This window comes from Cygnus olor, chromosome 19, assembly GCF_009769625.2.
Source record: "Cygnus olor isolate bCygOlo1 chromosome 19, bCygOlo1.pri.v2, whole genome shotgun sequence".
NCBI classification, from domain to species: domain Eukaryota; kingdom Metazoa; phylum Chordata; class Aves; order Anseriformes; family Anatidae; genus Cygnus; species Cygnus olor.
Window position 1 is genome coordinate 3,591,144 of NC_049187.1, and position 18,145 is coordinate 3,609,288.

The 18,145-nt window shown below is 54.2% G+C and overlaps 1 protein-coding gene across 6 annotated transcripts in view; it reads right to left on the minus strand.

Moving 5' to 3' along the window:
• Positions 1–1,084: 1,084 nt before the first annotated feature.
• Positions 1,085–18,145, minus strand: part of ASTN2 (astrotactin 2) — a 363,384-nt gene continuing 346,323 nt past the window's right edge. For all 6 annotated transcript variants that reach the window (XM_040531095.1, XM_040531093.1, XM_040531092.1 and 3 more), the window contains 3 exons: positions 10,266–10,366; positions 8,923–9,106; positions 1,085–2,018 (listed from right to left, as the gene is read on the minus strand). In XM_040531095.1, the coding sequence (XP_040387029.1) occupies positions 1,781–2,018; positions 8,923–9,106; positions 10,266–10,366 (523 nt within the window). In that variant the 3' untranslated portion in view covers positions 1,085–1,780. The remainder of the gene's footprint in view (positions 2,019–8,922; positions 9,107–10,265; positions 10,367–18,145) is intronic.

Consider the following 18,145-nt stretch of genomic DNA (forward strand, 5'->3'; position numbering starts at 1 on the left):
AACACCTGCAGTGCCTTCATGGTCCTCATGTTGGGGTGTGAGACCCTCAGTGACACAATGCTCACAGCCCAGAGCTTCCCGAGTGGCACTGGCCTCTCCCTCTCCGTCAGGAAAAGGGATTTAGCTTTAAAAAAAGAGCTCTCAAGCAACCTGAAATGCGTTGGCTCTTGCTCCAAAGGCTGCTATGTCAAGGCAACATTTCCTGTGAGCTCCAGCAGGACTCTGAGCAGGTACTGGAGGTCTTCCCAACCTGCAACATTAACATGGTTCAAGCCAAGGGAAGAGACAGAACCAAAGGAAAAAAGAGGGGGGAAAAACAAACAAACAAAAAAACAAGAGCAATTGAGGAGACACCATCAGAATTATTTGTGTGTCCAAATCAGGCAGATAGGTTCAGCTCAAGAAGAAAAAAGCCTCTGGCTGAATTTCCTCCACATCAAATCCTGCACCTTTGTTTGGTTTCGAAACATTTTCATTTTGAAAGTCACCTCTTGCTTGTTTGTTTTTACTTTAAAGGGTTAAATAACCTGAAAAAAAATAAACAAAACTATTTGCTTTGCATTGACTAAACTGATTCATTCAGCCCTCAATGTTCCCCTTTCCTCCTCCAGCCCCCCTCCAGGTTTGTTGTTTTGCTTTAAAAAGAAAAAGCAATAGCTCCGGGCAGCTCTGATTTTTGTTTTTTTTCCTCTCACCCTCCCGCACTTTTCGGTTTGGCTACCAGACTGAGAAATCCATTACCCACACAGATCCCGGGCCAGCCTAACCCACATCTGACAGTAAAAGAAACCAGATTCTCCATGTCTTTTTAGCCCCTGGCTTCCTTCTTGGGCTTTCCCACACGTCTGCAGCTCCCAGCGGGGCCGGTGGCTGGGATGGGTGTTGGGCAGGGCAAGGACCCTACGCTAAGAGGCTGCACTTTCCCCTCCTCTCCCCGTGTCTGCTCTCGGGGTCAGCGCTGGTCTCCAGCCACAACTCGGGGACATCCACCGGGGACGTCCCCTCCTCCCAGGTGAAACCCCACCAAACACCCAGGCGGCAGCGAGACAACATCGGGAAGAAACACCAAGGAGGCAGTGAAGACGGACTTAATATGAACCTTTAATGCACAGAACAAGCTGCCAGGAGCCTTGCGAACAAAGGCATGGAGCCCTTCTGCCACCTCGGGGTGGTAAAAAACACCCAGCGTGCCTGCAGCGTCCTCGCACCTGCCTGGCACCCGCCTCCAGGCACGGCGTTCGCAGCATCCTGCAGCCAGGGTGCTCCCGGTGGCCCTGGCTGCTGTGACACGGAGGTCCCTCATGCCATGGCTCCTGCCCGGCAGGACAGGCAGGACAGGCAGGACACGCAGGGCAGGCAGGGCACGCAGGGCACGCAGGGCTCTCCCCCCACCCAGCAGCTCCCCTCTGCAGCCTCTCGTCTAACTCTAGCGGGTACATCTCCTCCTCCCAGGGTTTTGGAGCATGTAGTCCAGGAAATTCAGTAAGAAAAGATTAAAAAGGAGAGACTTTTATGCTGAGACAAATCAGGTGCTTCTTTTTTTTTTTTCCTCTTGAAAATTAAAAAAAAAAAAAAAAGGAAAGGAAAGGAAATTAAAGTCCAACTTGCTGATTTCGTGTTTCTCTGCAGTTGGTGTGAGAAAGTCCTGTTTGGCCTCGCTGTCCCCTTCCACCCCTCCGACCACCACCCATCCCCGAACCCCAGCAGCCGCTCAAGCCATCACAAGTCCTCAACTCCTCAGCACCCCTTTGCCTCCCACAGCTCAGGCCCACACCTTCCTTCACCGCCCCTTGGACTCCCCGTAGGTGTTGCGCAGCATGGAGACCATCTTCTCCTCACACGTCACTTTGGTGTCCTTCAGGATGCTGTACCACACCACGCCGGGCGGCCGCACCTCCTCGCTGCGGCAGAACAGGTAGGGCATGGTCTCGGTGCGGCTCTGGATGTAGGCGCTGCGCAGCAGGGTTGAGCAGTGACCGCTCACCTTCTCCAGCCTCCTCAGGATCAGGTGCGCCTTCCTGCAAGGGACAAGCAGAGGCTGAGAGCTAGCAGGGCATGCAACGCAGAGGGGAGCCAGCTCCCCTGGCTTCCACCCTTGGCTCTGCCTCGTGACACGAACGGATGAGCCCCACTGCCTGAGCATCATCTTGCCTGTTTTAGGTGTAGGGCAGCTCTCTTTTCCCCATAAGGTCACAGTACAGCCACTACTACACAGGGCATGGGGCTGGGGGGGACCTCAGGGCTGAGCCAGCCGAGCAGCTCCTGTGCCCTGGGGACACCGCCTGCCACTGCCAGGTTGTCACTGCTGCCACCGCGTGCTCCTGGCAGGCCCCAGCACACGTGCCAGCCCCCGTGCAAGCCGGCACACCGGGGAGACCCACGGCACCTCGCTGCTGCCAGCCCGTGAGCACAGCCCTCCCTGCTCCCTTTTCCCAAGTCTCCAGGAGGCAAATGGCCCAGAAGGACTGACACTAGAAGAGTGAGGAGAAAAAGCACAACACATTAAGACAAAACAAAATAAACCCGTAAGAAACCAAGAATCCCCTTGTGGGAGTCTGCAAAGTGCTAAATCAAACAAAGGGAGGGGAAGAGGGTTTACTTCAGTGGTCTGAAAGTCTCAAGATCACAGATTATTTCCTCTCCCTCTGGTGCCACAGGAAAGCTCTGGATTTGGGGTTAGGGGATTTCGCAGTTCCTGAAGGAATGTAAATTCCCGATAATGATATGTCGGGGGCAGCGCTGTCAGTCAGTGAGGCATAAACACGGGGATTATTTGATTATGAAAGCTGTGTGCTGTTGCAGCCCGGGCTGTGAGCTCCCGGCGAGGAGGCGGCACCGGGAGCATCATCTGTGGGATGCGGGCAAGGGGTGGCCACCCATCACCCGCGTGCCGTGGGCGCAGCGAAGGCAGACAGGGCAAGAGGGCACATCGGTGTCACCCACCGGCTGCAGATCTCTCCCACTGGGGCAGGGAGGCTGGCCAAAAGGCTGTAGGAAACCGCTGCTCCTCCAGCACTGCACGTGGAGAATGACCCCGCTCCTCCCTGATGGCAATGGGCTTGTGGACGTCTCTGCAGGGGGAGCAAAGAGTGGGGGGGTGTTGGTCCTTCTTGGGCAGTGCTAATTTTGAAGCTGGGACGTGTGTTGGTTTGGTGTATAAAGATGAGCCAGATGAGGCAATTTGAGCCTCATTACCTACATACACACATACATACATAATGATGTGTATGCGGAGCTGTGCCCATGTAGCACACCTCTACTCATGGCACTCTGCAGTGGCCACCTGAACTTCTGCATCACCTGGTGCTCCTGCTGCACTTCAGGACCTCACACACTGACCACAACGGGTCCTTCGCTGCTGGATGCCCACCATTGGGAATTCACCAGATTCCATGATGGCGTTGGGTGCTTTCAGCACAGACATCAACTACAGCTCAGCTCAGCAGTGAACCAGTCTGCTGTGAGTGGCACCACGGTGAGGCCAACAAACCTCAGCAAATCACAGCCACGGGGGTGGAAGGGATCAAACGGGATCACCCATGCCATTTCCTCGCTGCCCTGACGTCTAACCTGTTTGTAAGCCGAAGGTTGAGAAGAGTTTGCTTCCCCAGGCAATTACTCCAGTGCTTACCCATCCTAATGCTGACAAACCATTTAACGTCGGCTCTGATTCTCCCTTTCTTTCAGGGGAGGTTGGCCAAACACAGAGCCCACGGGCATCCCATAGGATGGACATTTATGTGAGCTGGCAGTGCTCGGGAGGAGAGCATCTAGCCAGGCCTCCCTCCTGCTCTAAGGGTAACTATCAGCTCTCTAGGGCCACAGCTCTACGATCACCCTATTTCTGGGTCATCTCTAGTGCCCAAAGGGGGCACAGCCCCTTCCCCTGCTTGTTTTGCCCATTTGTCTGTGCTGTGCAGGTGTCCGGGGGGATGACCCCACACTGACATGGGGAAGTTGCCCGTCTGAAGGCCAATTAAACAACTTCATGGGGTTTTCCCATAACTGGTTCCTGGTCCAGCTCACCACTAGCAGCAACAAGTGGCCACGAGCAGCCATATACCAGTGGTGGTAACCATGCGTTGGCCCCAAATCTGGGTGTGGCGTGGGCACCCCAGCACACACACATCTGCTGGCCAAGCTCTTCTCTTCCTCTTCTCCCTTCCCACAACTTTGCCTGTTTCCTCCCCTCCACAGTTCTCTTACTCCATCTCTCACTTCCCTCCTGTATAACCTGATCATCTCCCTTGGTCTTCCCTTCCCATTTTCACTGCTCGCTCCACCACACCATGGATTTTGCTAAGAATGACCATGTTGCCTTCTCCTGATACACATACTGCTCTCTTGTCCTGGCAAACATGCGGAGCAGCAAGAAGCCCAGGGACCAAACCAACCAGACCTGTTGATATCTCGTTGCTGGAGGCTCCTTCCGGAGGTGGTCTCCACACACCTGCTGTATCTATAGCCCCAGGAAGGGACCGGTGGGATGCCGCATACGATGGGCTGCCCCTGGAAGGATGCTGAGCACACACAGCACCGTGGTCCAGGAGAAGCCCACAGGGTGATGATGGGGTGGTGAGGATCAGGCCCCTCGCTTTAGGTTTCCGGTCCCAAAGCCCCAGATTTGATGGGTTTCACTGCCTTGAGACTGAGTCATTTATTTTAGTGGGGTAATGAAGTCATGTGTAAATGTTAGATTTAGCTTTTGGCTGTCAGCTGTTCCCTCTTAAAAAAAACAAGGAGAAAGAGAGACAGAGCGGGTGAGGGGAGGGGTGAGAAAGAGAGAGAAGCTTTCTGGTGAAGGCTGGGTAATAAATTACAGGAGCAGCTCTTGCGCTGCCAATTTAACACCATAAATCAAGCCCTGGGTATTACCCAAGTGCTCCCTGCGGAGGGCTGTCGGGTCAGAACGACCACCTTTTCAAATACTGGAAATGAAATCTTCCTAAATGCTGACCAACCTCATCCCTGCCAGAAACTATAATTTATTGCCTTATTAAAGGGCAGGAATCAGGAGAGGACAGCAGGGGAGTGGGGTGGGGCGGGTCATTCCCATGGCCAGCCCCCGAGCGCTCGGCCCTCAAAGGGACGGAGCAGCCCCCTTGTGTCACCCCACAAAGCGGCCCCAATTTGGGGTGCCCCCCCGGGGGTGCCTTCCTTCCTGCCCCACTGCAGGGGCAGTCGTTTTAAGTCGGCGCCAGCCGGGGACTGATTCTGCTCTCCGCTTAAGTGATGGATTTAGGAGGTCACAGCCGAAGTCATAAATGATGGAGAGGGGGATTAAGAACAGTGACGGCTCCACGCGGCTGCTTCCCTCTCCGGTGCGAGGCGAGGGGTGGGGAGGGAGACGGGTGTCTGCTGCAGGGCACTTCCCACTTTCCTCCTGCATGAACTGGGGGCCTGGCAGTGCCTGCAGGTGGGGCTGGGCACCGGGTGCCTGGTTGCCAGCCCTGGCTAGGGAAGGACATGCCCAGCCCCAGGGTGCTCCTGCAGGGGAGGGACGTCCCCGTCCCCTGCCCCCAGTGGCACAGGGGACAGCAAGTACTCACCTCAGTGGCAGGTGTGGGATGAGAACACAGCCGGAGCCAGCAAAACCCTGCCCTAGCTCGCCCAGGAGGAAGGTGCCGAAGGAGAAGGGACCGGCGTGACAAAGCAGAGGGGCAGCGACAACTGGGCTGGAGGGGAGGACGAGCTTCCCAGGACACTGCAGGAGAGGGTGGCTGCCCATCCGCTGTGTTCCCATATGGGGCGATTTTGTCATAAATTCAGATTTTTCCACTCTACTGAGAACTGACCCGGGTCTGTCAGACCCTCATCTAGGAGGATAATGAGTCCGGGACTCGATGGCCTCTTATCAGAGCCTCCCATCGGTACATTGCATTCCCCTCGGTACCAGAAGGCAGCTGCTCTGGAGATGCACTTCACCTCCCGCGGCCGTCCCGGCTGCCTGCCTGGGTGACTTGCTCAGGGCAAGGTGAGGCTGTGAGCCCCGGTGCCACATCCCGACCCCGTTGTCCCTGGTAGCCACAAGTAGGGGCATGGAAGGAGGATTTTAGCCTAATTATTTCTCCTGCCTCCTCCTAAAAGCCAGGCTCTGTTTGCAGCGGTCACGAGAAGCGTCACAAAGCACAATATGAGAAAATAATAGAGAAATCTCCCTGTTGCTGTGTCAGGAAGCGCTCCCGCTGCACAGATCCAGAGGTCTGAATGCACAGTAGCATTAAACCTTCACTGGTTTAGACAGATTCCTCTGGTTTGTTGGAACAAATTAACTCTGTGAGATTCACTTGGTGTCTGCATGAGGAATGGGGGGAGCAGGAAAGGGGTTGTTGTTGCTCAAGGAGACGAGCAGGATGAAGCAAGCCAGGTGCCAAGATGCTGCTGACCACAGAAAGTCCTGGTTTAGGGCCACCTATGAGCTAAGTTTTTAATGTCTCCTTAATGTAAACCGTCTGGTTGGGACATCTGGCTGTCAGTGTGTCTTCTAGCAAGCAGCTGTTTGCAGTAACCTGTGGCTTTCATGGAAACTGGGCTCACGAGGACTCCAGAGTGATGTATTTATTACACGGAGGCAATCAACTTCCCTCTTGTCGCTCAGTTTTATGAGCGCACATTTACTGTGAATCCGAGGCTCATCTGATAAACATTTCAAGGTACGAAAATGAATGTCCCCCTGGGAAGGAGAACAGCCCGTCAATTAAAATCGTGTTACGAGATGGCCTCCCTTGGCAAATCCTCACTCGCCTCCTGCTACGTCAGTGCCTTCGTTTCTGTCCAAGCTCCCTGAGAAGCTGGGCTGGACAACAGCGTCGCTCTTGGTGAGAGCCTGGCACCGTTTGTGGACGCTTCCCCTTGGCTGCAAGGCACACAGTGCTCAAGTACAGGACAGGGGCACACGGGCTCTGCTCAGAGATCGCCTGGCTCCGCGAGGAAGATGGACAGCAGCCAGACTGACTGCTGGCTCCAGATGTAGCCCGGTATAGGGTGGAGCAATATGGGCCATTTAAGTGTCACCTTGCACACCTCATGGCTCCATGCAGGTATCGGGGTAGCCGATATCCTGCAGTAAGCGTGCGGGATCTCAAGTGACAGGGCTGTGTAAGAAGCGGCTGATGATCCCCAGGGGGGTACAGAGAGAGGAACAGCTGGAAAGGACAAGCAAGTCTGCAGTGTCATCAAAGAAGGAGGAAGGTAGAGGGAAGGAAGAGTGGCTCCATGTCAGGCGCTAATGAGCTACTGAAGAAATTACGACCAAGGTCATCTCTGTCAGAGGGCAAGCCCCAGGCCAGCTTAGATTTATGTCCAGGATGGAGGGAAACTGCGGTAGAGTGCTGTCATCCTGGTGTTATGGACAGATCCTCACTCGTGTCCGACAAACAGGAGTGGAGGGGAGAAAAGGAAAATCTTTTCCAGGTATTTGTGGACTGCCAGACCCCACTCCTCCGCCTTTCTCTGCGTCAGTTTGTCAGGGAGCAGCGTGCTAGGTGAGGGTGCTGGAAAAACAGTGTCTACAAATGCTTCAAGGCAGGTCAAGGCTATCCGAATCCTGTTAGAGATCTCAGGATGTCCAGAGGGATATGGCTACTTCCAAACATTTATTGCTGGGTGTTTCCCAAGGGGCTGTGTCTAACACAGGGCTGTATGTAGGTAACATGAAGCACTGTGTGCTTGCATCCTTGCATGGTGTCAGTGGCACCACAGGATGGAAATTTAGGAGGACCTTTCTACTGCCAACGTCAATGAGCTGAATTCTTGTTTGGGGAGAGAGGGGAGGTGGAAAAGGGGATCTTGGAAATATTTACAGTTTGTACAGCAACTATATTCCACGGGGAGGATAAAGGTATGTCAGGTCAGACAGAGAAATAAGCAGAAGGAAATGTCCACAAAACATATCATTTAGTAGAGCCAAGTTTACCACATACAGATTGCTCAATCGTTGACCCCCTCTGATGATACCAAATGCTACATCTACAGACAAAAGTAATAACCTATTTGCCAGCACCTCAGCTCTTCGTCCAGGGGCTCAGAACCCTTTTCACAGATGAACACCCCCTGCAGCTGGACACTGACGTTTCCCCACACATCCCCAACCACAGGAGGAGGTGGAAGGTGCTCAAAGCCATGCCAGGGGGGAGCAGTCCTCCTCTCTACTGTCCATGCAGAATATTGTCCAGGTGTGCAGGGAGCCAGTACAAAAAGGGATGACAAAACGGGTCTGTCCTGGGTGCAGAATCCGTCCCACTCTGGGGACAGACCCGGAGGTCACATCGTGTTCCCTGACACAGACAGGCTCCATCAAAGAATACCCAGGAGGGATTCTGCTGCTTCTCATTGCCTGGCTATTTCCTATGCACAAACACTACAACGTAAGGACGGACTTGTCCTGTGTTCCTCAGATACCTCCGTGGGCTGTTGCTGCCTTCCAACAGCAGCTCTGGCTACCTCCTGCCTGTACGCAGCACCCGTAACACACCCGTACCTGCTGTATTTTGGCTTCATCCCTTCCATCACCCTTTCCAGCCACGCACCCTGCAATTAACCTGGGCACCTCTGAACCCGAGGGGATTCACGGTCTCACCTACCGTTGTTCTGAAGATCCGAGTCCTGGTTTACACGCAACTCCCTCACTCTGTCCTAGGCCTGATTTACACCCCCGGTCCCCCCACAGTGTTCCCAGCACACTCAGCTCCCTCCCTGTGGCAGTGCCCAGCTCAGGCTGGTTTACTGCTCAGCTTCTCGGTGCCCCAGAACCATTCATCCAAAGACCAAACGGGACCTGGCAGCCTCAGGAGATGGCAGGACAGCTTGGTCAGCACCCCTCTTGGGTGAACACCACCAGGGGACGTCCCTCAGCTATAGGGGAAGGCCAGGAGGGGCATGGGAATCAGTGGGGCCAGGAAGGACGTGGAGCAAGGATAGTACCTGGGCCCCAGCTCATCCTCGCTGCGCCACACGAAGTCCCCGAACTTCTCGTAGTGGGAGTTGTAGTGGTGCTGGACTCGGAAGAGCATGGAAGCGGAGACCTCCATCAGCGTGTTATAGGCTGTCTGCTGCTCCTTCCCACTGGTGTAGCCGTTGTAGAGGTTGTAGATCTTGTCAGCTATCTCTGGAAGGAACCAAGGGGACAGGATTTAATGAAGAGAGGAGAGGGACGAGCGGGGCCCTTGGCAAGAGGAGATGGTGCCTGGGATGGCTGCAAGTCCCCTGGGGGCTGTCTGCAGCCCCATTTGGCAACCTGGAGAGCATCTCGCAATGCCTCAGGGACTGCGGCGGGTGCCCCACATGCATGGGGCAGCCCCAAACACTCCAGCAAAACTCCATGAGGGAATGAGAGAAGGAGAGGACGAGGGCTGCCAGCACAGGCAGAGGCAGCCTTATCCTCCCTGTTAGGGCACACAAGCTCTTCCCCTGTTCACCCAAACAAGAGCAAATGCACAGCTGTGATGTGTAGGGTAGGAAGAACACGACGCTGTTGCTAACGATATGGTGTTTCAACCAGAAGTGCCATGCATCATCGTCGTGGGTACCTCCTAGAGCAGCTCGATTTATTAAACAAGAGGGTGCACTTTCTGCTGTAGAAAAGGATCTCTTTTTGGACATGGAAAATGCACAGAAACCAATTTCATTCATTTTCTTTAGTCTCCCGTTTGCTCATTTTTCTGGAAATGCTCATCAATAACACTAAGCAAAGTATTAATCAAAACTTCCTTTTGTGTGCTTTACAAAATAGAAAGCAAGAAAGGAAACAGGTAACGTGCCTTTCATGTAGATGAATCTTTTAAAATTTCAAAGCAGCAAAACCCTCTGGGGAGAACAAATGGGATTGGTTTCAAAATTGGGAAATGCAACTGTGCAAGTGGTCGACATTTCCAGTTCGGAACCAAACCAGCCACCACTGACAGCCTTTGAGCACCCAGAGGTGGCTGTGCCCCTGTCCCAGCCAGGGCTGTCCCTCGTGCTTTTGCAGGATGCGATTGCCCTTTCCAGGGGAGGTGTGTTAACAGCTCCCATGGCCATGTGAGGGGACAGACACAGTGGCACTGTGCTGCACAGGACCACAGAGCCACCAACTCCAACTGGGACTTCACTACAAGACGCTTGCGATTTATCATCCCTTCCCAACCCAACGCCCAGCCTCATTTATGGAGCTCATGCGCTGCAAGGGAGGGGACTGCAGGGGGTTGCAGGAGCTTAATGGATACAGGAAAAGCAAAATTAACAGGAAATGTCTTTTGTCTTTGAAAATGAGGTGCCTGAGCACTGACCTTCTGCCTTGCTGTCATCCACCAGCGGGCAGGCTGTCCTCAGGGTGACCGTGCTCAGCTCCGAGTGTCTCCCCCGCGTGTCCACCGCATAGAGGGTGAATCTGGAAGGCAGGAAGGAAAAATACATGTCTTTATCCCTCAGCCCAACATCACCGGCTTGTTATGGGAACTGCCCTTGAGGAGAGAAGGGAAAAATGTGGTCCAGGTTCCCATCAGTCACTCCTGGCATCTCAAGGAGATGTGAGAAGGTTGCAGGCTCAGAACTGGAGAGCACCCAAAGGGAGAAGCCAGGGCCGTGGGGACAGGTCCGAGCCGGGGCTGCACGCTGCTGCCATGTGCCCGGGGAAGGATGCAAACCTCTCCGGGGTGCTCAGCCACACATCCAGGAGCACCCGGCAGTGCTGCGGTGCTCACACCTCCTCGCAGCAGGGCAGTAATTCCTGCCCTAAGTAGGCTCCGTGCTGACAAGTGACAGCTCGTACACATCCTGCGAACGGCCCTTGAGGTTGTTTTCTCCCTCATTTCCTCACCAGGGTGGGGCTGGTAAAAGGGTGGGAATGATAATTTCACACTTGAAGCTAATGGAGAGCATCTGACAGTAAAATACGGCTTTTGTGCTGGATGGAGCATTGAATAAACAGGCTGTGGCTGCATGGGACGTCCTGGGATGCTGAGCTCAGAGCCCTGGTCAGAATATTAAGGCTCCAACATGAGAATGCTTCTTCGCAGCAGGAGCAATGATCTTCTGTCCACTTTCCCAAAAGGCATCGGTTTGTGTCTATTCACTCTGAGCCAGGGCATGGGAACTCAAGCTGGCTTTGACAAAGTGCAGGGGCTGGCAAGAACCCACAGAGATGCCTGGTGGTGGGGTACCCAGGTCCCAAGAAAGAACACAGCCCCACTCTTATCCCAAGGGAAAACTGTGAGCAGTGAGTGCAGAGCATCATAAAAGCAGCTGAAGCTTAAATGGGATTGAGACCCCGAGGCATGTTTACATAAGGAATGGTCCTAACTCCTCAGCACCCTTAGCTGGGACAGGAGCAATTCTTCCCCTTCCCTTCCTCCCCGGGACAGCCACCCTGCGTGCCCCACATGCAGCTGATAAGGGCTGACATTTCTGCTGCTGTGATTCCCAGCGCAGGACATGCTCTCTCGGAGCAATTAGCATCAGCTCCTTAACAATACCCGCTGACTGAAAGGACGCCAGCAGACTGCCAAGGAACCCACTTGTGTGTAGGGACAACTCCCATTTTCACAAAGCCGGGGCGGGCAGGAGACGCACACGCTGAGCTCGCCCAAGGAGATGCTATTTAATTCTCTGGCATGACATCATTTTCCATAATTTACAAGGAACGGAGCTCAGAGTGGGAGCATCTCAGGAAGGATGTCCGCACTGTGCGACTTCACAAGTACCACACACAGGCTGTTCTCTCCCGCTATAATTAAGGGACAGCAGCAGAGCAATAGGGGAATGGGAATTCAGGGCAGGATTGTGACTGCGGGGCTTTGCAGCCCAGCCTGCGGGAGCCACCTTCCCTCCTCATCATTCGGCAGATGAGGGGTTCAAAGTGAGGAAGGAGTCTCCTGCTGGCAGCAGGGGATGTTTCTGCAGTTTTGCAGTGTGAAATCTCCTCTCTCTGGGTCCAGAAAGCAGCAGCAATAGGGGCACCCAGTGCCGAGTGGGGACCCCAGACCTGCAGCCCATCCAGGCACCATCGCTGGGCATCGCTCTTCTTGCTCACCAGCATGAGCACGGCGAGTGGTAAGGGGGCTCAACAAGAGGGTTTCTGCTGTGAGCTGATCTCTGTGATCTCCGTCCCCATCCTGGGGTCGTTTGCTCGGCTGTGTTTGTTGTATCTCCTTTTGTAAATGGGTGCACGCAGCTAATGTGCAACCTCTGCTCTGCCCGCAGCAGCTCGGGCTGCGAGGCTCCATTAGCTCGGAGGTGATCGGTGCCAGAGCACTTCCCTCGAAAACAGCAGACTTTTATCAAAACAATTGTAATAGTCGGCAATTAGTGCCCGCATCACCTATTCCACTGCCAGCGGGGTCAGGAGGGGGCATCTCTGCTTGGCAGGGTGCTAAAGCGCAGCCTGCCCTCCGGGTGATGTTAAGGACCCACGGCAGCCCTTTGGCTGTGCTTTTGCCCTCTGCCAACAGGAACAGAAACAAAGTCACCCAAATGCCAAGACCCAGAGTGCCTAGAACGGTCAGGGCTGGGTTAAAAAACAGATCAACAAACAAGCCCTCCATATCATCATTTTCTCAGATGAGATTAAAAAAAAACAAACATAAAACTAGAGCCCAAGTGGAAAAACATCAGAAATAAAGTGGGTTTGATCTGGCCATAAAGAGTGCTTTGCCTCACCTGAAACCAGTCCTCCTTCAGAGAGACCCTGGAGGAATGGTTTTCTTTTCCATTCACTCTGAACAAGAGCTGTTTTGGAACCAGCACCAATAAATTCAGCTTTGGTGGAAGCTGGCAGCCCCAGCAGTGCGCAGCCCTCTGCCCCTCTCCAGCTCCTTCCACTGGGTGATCTCAGAGGGTTTTAACGTTAATTATGGTCCAAAGGATCACCCTGAAGCACAGCAGTATTAATAGCTCCATTTTATCGATGGTAAACAGAGATATATGGGGTGAAGCATCTCACCCAGGAGAGCCTCAGTGACATGGGCAGTTTGCAAACGCAGGAGATGAAGGTTCCCAATCTTGTTCTCAAACCACTTGACCACCCAGCCTCCCTGCAGCAAAACACTTTTACAGCCAGTTAATGGCATCGCGCAGAGTGCTGGGGGTTATTTTTTTTTCCCTTTATTCCCAGAAACAGACAATTAAGAGAAGAGAGTGCAAAGATCTGTGGCTCGGCGTAAACCCTGCATTAACAGGCGGCTCCTGCTCAGCGCATCCAAGAGGAGCCTCTGGCAGAGGCAGGCGAGGAGCTGCTGGCAGGGATGGGACCAACCTGGGACCCAAGGGGCACCAAGAGGGTGGGCAGCTGGTGGGAGGAGAGGGACCACCGGGAGGGACGGGGACGTCTGCACAGCAAACACAGGGAAATGAGCGAGCGTAAAGGAGGGAGGGAGGCACACAGAGCCCCTGGCTGGCTGGAGCCCAGCTCTGCACGTGCTGGGCTACGTGGGCGTCCTCCTGCCACACTTACATCCCCTTACAGCATCTGGGGACAAAACAGGCAACAGCTCCGCCAACAATGACCTGCACCTGATTATTTAGGGAACTTGTACCACAAAACGAGGCTGGAGAGCAGCTCTGAGCATTTTGCCCACGGCAGAGGATTTCGGAGGTGCAGTCAGAGCCAGGAACCGAAAGGTCCCAGACCCACACTCATTCACATCAGACAACCTGGGATGCCATATGGGAGCCACAACCTGGCAGAGCTCCTCCACAACCTAGGGGTGTTTTGTGTAGCAGTAACCATTCCCCGTGACGCTTTCTCATGTTCCCTCTGTTTTCCAAAGGAGCTGGGGGCTACCTGCTGCTGCCTCACAGCTGATCCGCCTTTTCAGCAGTGCCCTCAGTAAGATCACACGTGAACACTGCCGTTAGAGAGCTAGTGAGATGGGTTTTGCCCAACGAGGTTCCAAAGAGCATTTCACCACTGCAAGCACATCCGCTCTTGGCAGAGAGAAGCCCCACCATGCCTGGAAACGCAGCCACCTCTGCAGCGAAACAGCACATAAAGTCCTATAAAATAAGGCTGCTCTAATGTTTACTACTATATTGAAACCCATTGGGACCAGAAGGAACTTTTAGAGAGAGATAGAAAGCAATTAACATGTGGCCTCATGAAATGTCAGCAACACCTTCCTTGTAGATACCCCACCCAAAGTTGGCTAAAGCCTGGATTTTATCACTAAGCTCGAGATACTTCTTGGGGGGGGGGGGGGGGGGGCGGGGAGGCGAAGAGAAAGCCAGGGGGGGTTAGAGCTTCAGTTCCTGGAATCCAATGATTGTGGAAGATTGTCAATTGCATTCAAAAAGAAAAGAAAAAAAAAAAAAGAACAATATGTTTCTAGTCTTTCTCAATGCAGAGAAAAAAAATAAAAATGAAAATACAAAATTCTAAAGGCACAAAACCGCAAGGCTGAGAATGAAACCCCAGAACGTGTTATTTATTTATAGACAACAATGCCGGCTCATGATTTTTTAACTCCATCTCATGATGCTCATGCTGTTTGAGTGCTTTACTCATGATCCTTATTTGTGGGAAGGGAGATAAGGATTTCTGTGTGTGACCTTCCTTAGTTGGCGGCAGATTTCTTTACATGCTACAGAGATATCCCAGGCACTTCTGCTCTGGCTCGTGCACTGCTCCTCCTGAAGCTTTTGGGCTCGTGCAGCTGGTCAATGAGATGCCGTATCACAACCAAGCAGCTTGGGCTGCAGAAAAAAGGGTTCAATAAGGAGTCCAAGAAGCATCTGCCAAACACCTGTGTGAGGTTACCAAGTGCCTATGAGCAGCTGGCTGCACGCGAGCGCAGCAAACCCAGCCATGCTAAGGCGTCCCCTGCAGCACGTAAATGGGGCACAGGGCAGAGACGCTCCCCCAGCAGCTCCAGAGCCCAGCGTCACGCAGAAGCTCGGTCTCATGCTTTCCGAAGTGGTGCAACCACGCCGTGCTCTTGCCAGGAGGGCTTGGTGTGAGCTTGGCTGATAAGCCCGGGCTCAGCGCCTCGCTCCTACAGCCCCAGAGCTTTGCTTTGCTGCTTGCTCCAAGGCAGACCTTTGCAGCATGGGTCCTGTACCACCACCCCTGATGCTGAGCATGAAAACGCAGCCCCTGGCCTGGCTGGGGTCAAGCACATCCCGTGGCAGCTCATCTGTGCCACCAGCACAGCCTGGGCTCCCCGGGCTCGCACGCAACCGGCACCGCGTGGCTGAGGCTGGTCCAGCGAGCCGACACAAACACATCCCGCCCCTGCTCTTCTCATTTCCTGCTCCAGCTGAAAAACAATTTGATGGCCTCCGTTTAAAAGCCCCTGGCAGAGCAGCTCCTGGCAAGCCCTGCCTGCTCCCAGCCGCTCTGTGACCCCGCTATGGGACGTGGGACACCGCCAGCAAAGCGTGGGCTGTGCCCAAGCGCACGCAGGATGGAGCATCACTCAGTTCCCACCAGCAGCCCCCCCGATCCATCACTGCTGCCAGGTGGGAGAGCCCAGGGGTGGAGCTGAGCTGTGGGTGCTGCAACCCCAGCTGTGTGCTGTGGGGTTGTGGATGGCCCTGGCCCAGCCGTGGGTCTGCTGGGTGCCCACCCAACCCTGTCCCCACGTTGGGCTGCTCAGACGTGGCAGGAGGGAGCTGAGCGTCACAACAAGTCTCATGGATGGGCACAGAACAGGATCAGGATCAGGATCAGGATCAAGTTCAGGCTCAGGATCAGGGGCAGGAGCAGGAGCAGGAGCAGGAGCAGGGCTTGCCTGCCAGAAGCTGTCTGGGCAAGCATGGAAGGGGAGTGTTCAATGCAAGCGTTTCCAATTCAGAAACCATTATGTTTTAAAAAATAATCAAATCAAATAAAAAGCAACCCATCCACACCAGCCACAGGAATGCACTTTAGCTTACTAGTAACTCTGTGATTTGAGATAATTAAGAAAGGTAAATGAGAGCCACCCCTCCAGTCTCTGCCGCAAACAGCAAGCACACAATGAGAAGCGAGGGTTTTTTTGGAAGGAGAAGCTTTCTGTGTCCATCTGCTGGGCCTCCTTTTTGGGCTGGTTGATCGTGCTGTGCCCCTCTTTGTGGTGCCAGTTAGTGGGGTGGGCTCAGGGTACCGGAGACCTCACAGCTTGGGGTTTGGGCTGAGCTTTACAAGGCAGTGGATGTTCCCTTGCTGTCTCCTTGGGGCTGGCACGGTGACAAATATCACAGCAATCAGATGATACTGGTAGGGCATTTGAAGGCTGGCAGGAACACAAGGCTGGGGACATGGGGCTGGGCTATGCCGGCACAGAGGGGGCTTCCTGTGGTGGGAGAGGAGCTGCTGAGCACCTCGGTGCCTGCTGCACGGGGAGAGGATCTGAAGGAGGTGACACCGATTGCTCCCACCTCCCAGTGACTCGCTGTTCAGGGAGCACACCCCTTCCGCAAAAGGACCAGTGTCTCCTTTGCACTGCCATCATTTTTGGCTTTGCCTTTCCGCCTGTGCCTGTGCTGCAACAAGGAAACAGTGGATCCTGAAAAAAAATATTTTTTAGAAAGCTCTCCTCCCATCTCCACCACCCAAGAAAAACACCTTTTATAACTGGGCTTCTTTCAGCCATCTGTGACAAGTGCCCCGTGTCCCACCAGTGCGCCAGGAGGACAGGCGAGCAGCACCACAGGTGCCACGCCAGGTATTGGAGCTCTGCCGCCCCGTGTGCACGAGCCTGTCAGTAAACTGTTCTCACCATTCACACCTCTTTTTTTTTTTTTTTTTTTTTTTCCAGGACAGCAAATGCTGTGAGACTAATCGTTACTCTTCAACAGATGCCTTCCAACAATACCGGAGCGTGGTTGTCAGATGGAGGGAAATAAATGTACCTGCCACAGCGAGCTTCAGGTGTCGGATGCTTTTTGGAAGCACGTAAAGCAGCGTCCATCAAATACTGCTGGCAGGGGGAAGACAATGGGCTGCTCGCTGGGGCAGGGTTTTTCTTGCTGAAGGAGACTTCTGGAGAAAGGCAGACCTGGGTTCTGAGGTGGTGAGATGAGCACATCTATATGCGAGGTGGATCCCCAGGCAGCACCACAGAGTGACCTCTGCTGGAGTCCCACCAGCTCGGGTGCCGAGGAACAGCAAAATGCTGCTCTGTAACTTTGAGCACCGAAGCACCATCTCTGCAGGGCACTGGCTCAGCACGCTGTGCTGCTCCGTGCCTGTAGGCTCGCCCGCTGTCCCCCAGCTGGAAGGCAATGGGCAGCCAGAAGCTGCAGAGTGAAGGGCTGAGCACCTGGCCCCTGCACCAAGCGGCAGAGCCGGGCTGCCTTCGCTGTGCTCGCGCCCCTCGCAGCGTTTCATCCATCTCTCCTCATTTCAGACCCCTGTCGAACACAGTCCAAACAAAAGGATGAAAGGGATAGAAAGAAATTAATTAAAAATCCTGTGCAGGCTACTGCCCTGATCCACTGCCTCGCTGCGAGAGAAATCCATGGTAGGACAGGCGCTGCAGGCGCAATGTCTCAGTTTCCCCAGATTTCCCTAGAAGCTCTGTCAATAGCCTCCCCAGCACAGCAATTCCCAGCGCCGCAGTGGCTGTGAAAGAGAGCCTTGATACACGGCCACCTCCTGCTCCCTACAGCCCTGCTCCTGAATGCGACCTGTGTTGGAGGGCCAACATCCCACAAGGCGCTCCTTTGCCATCCACACACCTTGCGAGAGGCAGTGCCAAGACTGCCGTAGGCAAAAACGTGTCTCACTGCAACCGAGGGAAGAACCCAGACGGATCCAGCAGGGCCGAGGTTTTATGCAGGAGGCGCAGCGCTGTCACTGCAGCCCCTCTGGTTGCTGCATCCCCACGGTGCTGTCACCATCCCAGGGCTGAGAGCACCCGCGGTGCCTGCTGAACCCCCCCACACCTTTTTTTCTCTCTTGCAGCTTTCCTCCCGTGGCACCCCTGCTCCTTGCAGCCACTGCAAGCAGCAGGTAATCGGTCCCTCATCCCTTGCATGCGACACAGTTTCTGTTTCCCTGGTGCACGGTTCATGCTCAGAACACATCCACAGCTTTACAGTGCTGACCGAAGCAGAGCAGAGCAAGTGTCCGTACAGAGAGGGGCTGCTGCACTGGAAAAAGCTGCTGGTGGGGGATGAAATGTGGATGAGAGAACAGCTCCTTGGCACCGGAGCAGGACAGCGCATCCAAAAAGCAGCCCTGAAATGAGGT